This window comes from Ptiloglossa arizonensis, chromosome 13 (assembly GCF_051014685.1).
Source record: "Ptiloglossa arizonensis isolate GNS036 chromosome 13, iyPtiAriz1_principal, whole genome shotgun sequence".
Lineage (NCBI taxonomy): Eukaryota > Metazoa > Arthropoda > Insecta > Hymenoptera > Colletidae > Ptiloglossa > Ptiloglossa arizonensis.
In genome coordinates, this window is record NC_135060.1 from 5,816,364 (window position 1) to 5,826,233 (window position 9,870).

The 9,870-nt window shown below is 40.4% G+C and overlaps 1 protein-coding gene across 7 annotated transcripts in view; it reads left to right on the forward strand.

Annotated features, from left to right (window-relative positions):
- The window catches only part of LOC143153819 (uncharacterized), a 124,742-nt gene extending 115,118 nt beyond the window's left edge, over nucleotides 1–9,624 (forward strand). For 4 of the 7 annotated variants that reach the window (XM_076325405.1, XM_076325402.1, XM_076325406.1 and 1 more), the window contains 8 exons: nucleotides 667–767; nucleotides 1,487–1,618; nucleotides 1,701–1,874; nucleotides 2,559–4,448; nucleotides 4,696–4,837; nucleotides 4,923–5,045; nucleotides 5,125–5,514; nucleotides 5,800–9,624. In XM_076325405.1, coding sequence (XP_076181520.1) covers nucleotides 667–767; nucleotides 1,487–1,618; nucleotides 1,701–1,874; nucleotides 2,559–4,448; nucleotides 4,696–4,837; nucleotides 4,923–5,045; nucleotides 5,125–5,514; nucleotides 5,800–5,843 — 2,996 coding nt within the window. In that variant the 3' untranslated portion in view covers nucleotides 5,844–9,624. Of the gene's footprint in view, nucleotides 1–666; nucleotides 768–1,486; nucleotides 1,619–1,700; nucleotides 1,875–2,558; nucleotides 4,449–4,695; nucleotides 4,838–4,922; nucleotides 5,050–5,124; nucleotides 5,559–5,799 lie in introns of those variants that run through there. The other 3 variants (XM_076325403.1, XM_076325407.1, XM_076325408.1) reach the window with 3 other exon arrangements.
- The last annotated feature ends 246 nt before the right edge of the window (nucleotides 9,625–9,870 follow it).

Genomic DNA, 9,870 nt, shown 5'->3' on the forward strand with positions numbered 1-9,870 from the left:
ATTTCTCTCTTCGAATTTCAAATTTACATATAAAACTGCCTTATTCGTTGCATCCGTATATTTATCTCAACTTGGGATAATAATAATAAAAATACTTAAAATCGTTAGAAGGTTTTCGATGCGAGCCGTGTTTCACTTCTTGGGTTTCCCATTGGTCGCATTATTTAACAGAGAATTAAACAGGATTGTATACGAAAAATTGTATTTTTTAAATTACTTACTATTCTATTTATCTTATTTGTCTTACACGAAGAGTTGTATCGACTAAATAATTTTATCTCGCAACTGTCGACGATCTAAATACATAGATACTCGTTTTCCGAAAGGTCACCGTGAACGCTTCGGGTAGTACAGTATTACCTCGATAATTGATCGTGTTTCTCCCTCGTCGATCGAACCTTAACCATCCCCATCGACTGTCGTTCTTTCATCGATACATACGAGATAAAAAAGGAAATCGACTTTCCTCTCTCTAAAATATACTACCTTCCCTCGATAACTGAACAGTCATCGTTAATCAACGAGGTAATACCGTGCACTTCGTTCGTAACTTTTAACGCGTATCTCGGAACATACCTAACCTTTCGTTCCAAAGTTCTCGTCTAATTCGAAACACACAGGAAAACGACCTTTAATCGTTTTTTTTTTGCGCTTGTTTGATATCAGCCTTCATCGAGGAGGGCTATCACAGTACAAATCCTTACCACAACAGTATACACGCGACGGATGTGACTCAGGCGATGCACTGCTTCCTCCAAGAGGAAAAAGTGAGTATTTCGGTTTATGGCCATTGGCGTATGTACTGTACGTCGATGAAAAGATGACACAACAGCCAATTGGCAGTAGCGTAGTAGTTCAGCCTTCAAGAATACACGTAGAAAGATGACACGTACGCATTTCTCGAATTGTTCGAACGATCGTTCGACGACTGTACGAACAAGTGGTGCCAACTGTGCAATATTCGATTACGAACCACCTCCTGTGCTTTCTTTTCATCGATACACAGTACGTACTGTCCGTTCGCGACAAGAAGGCAAACGAATGTTTTCCCATTCACGGTCTATCGATTACCATCGTGCACTTTGGACGAGAGCGATGAAGAAAATTGACCAACGATAGGAGAACTGATAGATAGTGCAGTGGAGTGGGGATAGAAAGACTCGTTTGCCTTCTTTTCATGAACGAACGGTATATATTACAGAAAGCTGGTGTAAGTTGGCGAGTGAGGAGTCACAGGGACAAGAAGCATTTCAGTGCTCCGGTTTCTCGATGAAAGCGCAAACCGAGTAGCGCGAGAAAGCGTAGAAATTATAATTTCCAAGAATTATAATTATTCAGAGTTTAAACTCAGGCGAGTTTAACTCGGGAGCATTCCTTAAACTCGCCAACTTGTCAGCTCTCCGTAGTAGCTACTCGTACTTGAACCGCGTTGATGCGAGGGGTGTCCAGAGGATCGAAACGAAGAGGACGCGTTGCAAATTTACAGATTAGGACGCACTTAACCAACTTGGAAATCATGGCTTCGCTGATTGCCGCGGTGACGCACGATCTGGATCATCCAGGCGTCAATCAACCGTTTCTCGTTGCCACCAGCAATCACTTGGCTGCTCTCTATCAAGTGAGTCTCGACCACTTTCGAAAATGTCCAACGAAAATTCGTTCGCCGGATGTTTCATTGGACGCGATTTTCTCGATTGCAGAACAAGTCGGTTCTTGAGAATCATCATTGGAGGTCAGCGATAGGGTGTCTGTTGGAGAGCGGTGTCTCGGATCAACTGTCGGCCAACGTGAGACCGGAACTTCAAAGACACATCAGCTCGCTGATTCTAGCGACGGACATCACGCGGCAGCAGGAGTTTCTCGTTCAATTCAAGGTGAGCCTCGACGCGAATACGAACAACAACGATTGTTCGAGGCAACAACAGCTCGAACGCGCGACTAACTAGGTAAAACGCGCAACTGGTTCCCTTCCGATTTCAATCCACTTTCTCGAGATGGAAGATCACGAGTCTTTGTCCTTACCTGCAAAATATTAAATGTGGCGGCTCGATAATTCTCAAAATGTAAATAATCCGAATTGTGGACCAGAATGACCCATAGGAAGTGCCAGAAGCAGATTTTCCTTGGAATCTTGTTCCTTTCCGCGTGCTTTCTCGAACGATCGACGACAACCGGTCGAAACGACACCGGTATCGAGGATCTTTCGTTCCGCTCGTTGAATTACTCGTATCTCTGAAACGATCGAGTCACCGCACTTGATATATTTCACACGTGACAACGGAGACCCGTAATCTATCGTTCGACGAAACTGGGTTAAAATCGAAGGGGGAACGGATCGTCGAGTGCTTCCCTCGTTAGAGAAGGCGGTTAATTCGAAATAGTCCACTCGTTGGAATTTCTTCCGTCTGAACGTCGATTTCTACCTCGTTCGATATCCTCTCGTCGAGAACTCGAATCCTGACGCGCTTCTGTTTCTACCTTATTATCCTTTCTCGACCAACCGATACCTTATTATCGTTCCCGAACGCTCGATCTTTGAAACGACGCATCTTTTCCAGCACTACTTGGACGAGAACCGTTTGGAGATGAAGCGGCCCGACGATCGACATTTCATTCTCCAGATAGCGTTGAAATGCGCCGATATATCGAACCCTTGTCGACCTTGGGACATCTCGAGGAAGTGGTCGTACAAAGTATGCGAGGAATTCTTCCGGCAAGGCGATTACGAGCGCCGACTGAACCTTCCGGTGACGCCGTTGTGCGATCGGCATACCACCAGCATACCAAAGATACAGATCGGATTCTTTAAATTCGTGGTGACGCCTCTTTACGAGGAATGGCATCGTTTTCTCGGTGACGGGCTCAGCGTATCGTTGATGGAACATCTACGCGCCAATCAGAAGAAATGGGAAGTGTTGATACTTCAAGAAGCGAGCGAGGAAACCGAAACCGAGATCTCGGAGCTCGAGGAAGCGGACGACGGGGTGAGCTCGACCGGTGACCCGATCGCGGACGAGGACACCGGTAGCATCGATCTTCTGATACCGGCGGCGTATTGTCAATCGTCGCGAATGCAAAGCTTGCCGGCTCGGGTCGGTCTGGAACGAGTCGGTAGACGTCATTCCATGCCGTTGAGCGTTTCGAAACCGTTGGTACTATTACCACGGACAACGATCAGACGGGAGAGTTTGCCGAACGAGCGCGGCAAATCGAAAAATCTCTTATCGATGCTCGACGATCAGAGCCTACTGGACCCGAGCACGTTGTCGTTGCTCTCGTCCAAGAGCAGCGTACACGAATTGTCGCCCAGCGCTACCGCGGAGAGACCCGTCAGCGCCGAGAGCCTACTCCCGGAGCCCAGCATAGCCAGCATCACCAACAGCGCGGAGGCGTGTCGATTGAGTACCGTGTTGCAATCGGACAACCAAAAGGCGGGTTCGTTGTCAAAGCAATTGACCAGACAACAAACCTTCCCACCCCTCCAGCCCTACGTTCGCATGAGATACTTGTCCACCACAGCGGAGATGTCGCAATGTTACTCGCAGATCCTCATGGAAGCGGACAGTTCCAGCTCGTCTTCGTCCTCGATGAAGGACAAATCGTGCTCGGACGGTCGCTGCGGCACTCCACCGACCAACGAGACGGACGCGCAATCAAAGTCCGTTAATTTGCTCTCGGTCGACGCGGCTAACAAGAGAAGGGATTCTTTGGCGATCGCTGACTCGCTCCGATCCAAAGGCGACACTCTGACCGTGGATCATCCGCGTCGTCACTCGGTGCAAACCATACGCGTCGACGATACCGTTCTCAAGAATCGTCACAAACGACCAGCCTCTGCTCAAGACACCGACACCGCCCAGATCTTCTACGCGTCGTTGACCGGGACGCGCGACGACAAGGAGACGCAACGCACCGCTCGAGAAACGGAAACGAAAACGGACGGTGTTGCAACCGTGACAAAGGCGCGACAGGAACGCGAAACGTCGTTGCGGGACGATCAACGGACTACAGTGCCGTTATCTAAGTCCGAGCAGTGCAGTTCGATGCAGATGACGAAAACGAAGTGCGTCGAACCCGAATTACGAAGATACTCAACGCCAGTGCCAGAAATTAAGACAATAACGCCCGACGCCAGTGGTAGACGATTCACCGCGATACCAGTGTCGTCCGAACTTAGCACTCATAAAGTGTTCTTCATCGGTAGCCCGCCGGATTCACCGCCCCTCGTGCAAAGCATATCCTCGTCGAGCGACAGTGGTAGTGAACCGCGGAAAAGTATCGGTGACAACGAGATCGTTTCTACCGGTAGCAAACGGGACTCGGATCCCGTGAAGGAGAAAAATTCCAAGGTTGCCAAACTGAGCCTGGACGTGCAAATGAAGGAGAACGTTGATCCACGTGCGATCGAAGATTCGAAGGGAATCGCCTTGTCTCGAAAGGGAAGCCAGGTAAAAGCAATATTCGTTGAACGTGTAGAACGATATCTTGGTAACTTTGCTTTGGGGAGGTAATCGTGAAACTAGGATTAATTTTGACGATTAAAGTGTAACGAAAAGGAAAGAATAGAGAGTTACGGTTCAGAAACGTTAGGTATATTTCTAAGAGATATATTTTTCTTTGTAACGATAAAGCTTGAAAACTGTTGCGTATCGTGTACGCTAATGATATCGTAAATTGTATTTTGCGTCACGTTAGTCGTGGGCCAGAAGACGTGGATCCGCTCCGGTTGGTCTTTTGTCGAGATTGGACGACATTGCGGTACCACCTATAACGTCTAGCAGAGTCGACCATACTTCTAGGCGTGGATCTGTACCGGCTGACATTACCAGGCATCAAGGTACGATATTAGAATGTTATAATAATAATCGATAACGAATAGTAACAAGGTACAATGTATAACAAAGTTGTACTCGTATTTTCAGGCGGAGGCTTCAATCGATTAACTTTAGGACCTCGAGAAGGTTACGTGGCGGCACCTAGAAGAGCGAGTCTTCCTCAAGAAACTGCTCTTGGAAATCTTCTTGGCAATATTTTATCTTTAACCAGTACGTATGTACTGCAAATTCCTCCGTTACGAGATACATTTCTGCTCGAGCATTCGTTACGATAGGTGAATATTTTCAGATGAACGAGAGAATCTCCCAGTAAATAATAACAACAATAATAACAATACCGGAACTAGCAACAATAATGGATTAACAAGAATAATTGATAGCACCGGACCTGGCATGCCGTCTCCGCGGCGAGGTTCAGTGCCAGCAGACATATCTGAATTACGCCGTGATATGTTCAATAGGAGTAGCATAAATGGTAAGCCTCGTAATCGGAAAAAGGTTTTGAGGAGGAGAAGTTCTGGAGGACCAGAAATGTTTTCTGGAGGATCCACAGATGGGAACGATAATGGCACATGGCTTAAATGGAAGAGGGAACTAGGAAAAAGGGACTCGATTCCTGAACCGCTCATCAAGCGAAGAGGTTCCCTGCCCATAGAGATGGTGGCCATTTCTCATGCTGGTCGGTACAATCATAGATAAAGGAGGATGTCGTAAAACAAGCCGGTACCATTGCGTTCTCCACTAATATTTTTTTTTTTTGAGAAATTGATTCTTGCTTAGCTTGTTCGAAAATTACTAAAGTCGGTCCGATTAGCAGCATTTAGTAAACGTCCAGCACCAATCGTAGAATTCTTAAAAACGTAGATATCAGCTTTCTCGAGATCGTGTACGTTCACCGATGTTCGCAGAAGTAGGAGAACGATCGTTGATTATATCTAATGAAATCACTGTGTATGCACGACAGGATCAGGATCAGGAGCCCGAAGATCCAGTTTGTGGAGACTTTAGCATGGATTAGAAACAAGTGGACCGCCCATGCAACCAGCGGTTGACATTAGATCATCGAATGCTACCGTACTAACAGTCTTTCCTTACAACTTTAGCAGCAACAGCGATGATTGACTTCCACGTTCCAAGATTGCCAAAACTGGAACTCCTTTTATCAACCATACTCGTGGGCAAGTGAATTTTGTAAAATTAACCAAGATTTCTACAATAATAATTGCAATACGAACGAAACAGTTAAAGCGATTTCTTCGGTTATCAGCGGCAGTCGCTGATAATTTTATTGCCATCGTCATAGTTCTAATGCGTATAGTGAAAAAATCTATTTAAAAAGAGAAAAAAGAAAACAGGCTTATGTATACCAGAATCATTGGCACAGAATACAAATTTAAGATTGGCAGATAGAAACATTCAATTTTACGACAGGGTTAACATAGAGAAAGAGAAGACAAGTATAAAGTCTAAAGTCTTCCCCGCAATTTACGTGTCCGCGTGGAAGAAATGAAATGTATACATATTAGTTATGTTCGCTATATATCCATTTGTGCCATACACAGATGTTGTCGAAAATTTGACACAGTCAAACACAGGGTTCAAAATGACGATTTTAATAATTAAAATGCCTAGGTACGGAGAAGGAGAAAAGACTGGTAGAGAAACTCACCGCTATAAAACTAGACACTTAAAAAGGCACATAAATCGATTGAAACGAAGTGACATTTGCTCATAGCTAGGAAAATTATGATTTGTTAAACAATCGGGGCAGAATAATGTTATCTTCACTCGGTTAATCATTTTCCGCGACTCTCATCCCCATTAAATATTATATTCGTCTCTGCACCCGCCTTGAGGCTGAAATTTTTTTATCTTTATCGACAATGTTATGAATAAAAGGCAAAAAAAGTAAATTTATCGTTAAGTCGGAAATAAGGAAAAGTAGTAGCTATGAAACGTAGCTCTGATAAAAATATACTCAATATCAGCAGTAGTTTCCTTTGAATTGTAATGAAAATCAAGATAGACATTCCATTAAAACAGATAGTAACAATGCGTAGAACATGAATGAGAATTAATAATAATAAAGTTGTAATTATTGCTATTTATCATCATTCATTATAATATCATAATGATCATTATTGTCATCATCGTTGTTGTTATAGTTATAAATGAAATCTTAATGACCGTTTAAGTAGGTAGACATTATAAACTTAGGCAGTAACAATACCTGCGTTTAATCACAAGGTTAATTAGTTAGTGAATTGCGTGGAATTATAACCATAATTGTTTATAACGAAAACAAAAGATGGTTACGATGCATGGGTTTACGGTACGTGAACCAAAATCAATCAAAAGTTGCAAAATTTGTCGATAGAATCTCTTAAAATATTAATTCGGTAATATGTATTTAATTGATAAAATTTAGTTACAAATAATGCAATTACCAAACTGCCTATGCACAAACATTGTACACGATGTGAATTCAACGTTGTCCTATTTTGCCGGCAAATTTTAGTTACTAGAAGGTTACTGCGCAAAAACGTTTCAATAACATTTTTCATTATTTTTCTAAGGAAAAAAGAGCAAGGAAAGTTGGTAATAAATATCACGTACTGCTACAACCTGTCGTCCCTCTGACTGTCAGAAAGTAAAGAAATATTATTAAGCCATTGCAGTTCAGTAATGATATATAACAAGTCTAAGTTTATAACTAATCAAAGTAATAATTGATATCTGTATTGATGTAATATAGATAGGTCATCCGTTTCCCAAGCAAAATGTTGCAAGCTTAGCAAACTTCCCCTGGTACAGTTTCCAGATCTTCTCAATGCAGGAACTATCAGAGCTTTATGTGTGTTTCACTCAATGACCAGAAAAAGAGAAGGTGCGCCAAGATCACCTTAGATTTCAAATCTTTCAATAGGAAATGTGAAAATAATTCTTAAGTTTTCCTATTTGTAATGCGGGAGAGCTCTGCATAAATGACTTGTTGTATAAGTGTATTAACAACTAAGTTAGTATAAAACTACTAGTCTTTCTAACTCTTAATATAATCTGTATATATGTATATGTATATGTCCACATGTACATATATACATTCTACAAAGAAATACACAGGAAATACCAAGGAACACATTGACGAAAGATATTGAAAACTTTTGTTTATTTATAACTCTTGAAACACTTACCTTTACAGACAGACCAATAAAAATGGGACTAAACGGAATCTCTTTGTGAAAATGATAATTGACTTAGCTTCCGAAGTAAATTTCAATTCAATATTATAAACGACCACTCTGTCCAACTACTTTTCGAAGAATTTATAACACCTAAATATACATGTTCCCTGTTATGCCTCATTCCAATAGAGTGATTAATGTTCTTCGAAAATTCTTCTCTTCTGCCATCCTATAGATATTGTGTATTTGTATTACACCATTTTCTATGATTGTATTATCTTGGGATGTGCAAGATTAATAAACCAATTCATTATTACTTTATAGGAATGGATGTAAAAGTAGGATATTTGACATACAATGCAGCAAGCACTGTTTATGCTCATGTGAATATTCATTTCTTTTTATGAAACAATTTTACACTATTAAACTAGTGTAAACTTTTAAGCTGCTAAAATATTTTTTTCTTCTTTTGTAAACTTTCGTTCTAAGACTCTACAACAAGGTATGGTTAAAAAATTATACAAAATTCTAAAATCTTCAGAGATATAAATTTTTAAAAAATAATTATACCGATAAAAATGCGAAGTTGTATTTATATTAAATATACTTTTTGCAATGTCTTTATTATTTTTTTTCACGACTGATTATTTCAAAATCTAAATCACTGTAATTGTTACTATTATAGTACATATAGTACGTACGCACATTTGATACCTTAGAACAACAAGATCATTTATCATTTTCTGATTTTCTTTTCATTAGATACCTAAACGTAGCAAGTAATTTTATTTTAACAATTAATTTTCTCAATCTAGATCAATATTTCAAGAATTCGACGATAGAAAATGTAATCGATGAATGTATCTACTAAATTAAAAATTTAATTATTAAGTTCAAAAACATTAGGTGTAATATTTCCTTTGAAAATAAACAGAAGAGACAAATGAATGTTGCAAAAAAAGTTATACTTGTTGTAACTTTCACAATACTTTCAGTTAATTTCTTTCTCTTCGTTACAACATTTGATGTTGTAATTGTACATCAGCGAAAAAAATTTGCGTGCAATTCGCAGTATTGGAAAAGTCAATTAACAAGTAACAATTCGTATGTAATCGGTCTGACGATAAGAAAGTCGTTATGTATTTTCTATAATGTTACTGGTAGATAGCTACTGCGTTAGATACAATTAAATGATGTGTTCTTATCATTATTCGTAATTAAATTATAATGTTGTTACAATAAACACAAGATGCGAAATAGTATGAACCGAATGCATGCATGCGTGACAGTGATAAGAATGCAAGTGTAGTCCAAACAATTGTCCTATTTATGGTCGACTGTGTGGAGAAAATTAATATATATGTATATGTATGTCGTGGCTCTACATGGCCTATTATATTCATTAGATCGCAATTACTATAGTCGATAATTATAGTACCCAAATTTTTTATCATTTTCATTTGGTTGTATTGACTAATTTATTTCGTGAATGTACATGCAACTTTATCAATCATACGAAAAAACTCCCATTATAAGTTTAGAATTGAATGATACGTGATGCGATATGTAAACCCGTCTTCTTTATTAAAAAAAACACACAAACATTATACGAGTATATTTTACTAATTGATTTTAGTAATTCATTTTTATTTTTATTTATAAACAAATTTTCAATGTTTCTTTTTGCCGATAATCCTACATCGAAATAATACCAAATAGTTCCAAGAATGTGTTTTTAATTACGTTGTTTTGAATATTGGCGCGATGCACGCTACCGACAGAGATACCAACTGTAAACACAACACAAACGTTGCGTCATATTGCGCACTGTGTCCGGAGTCGTGTTCGCGAAT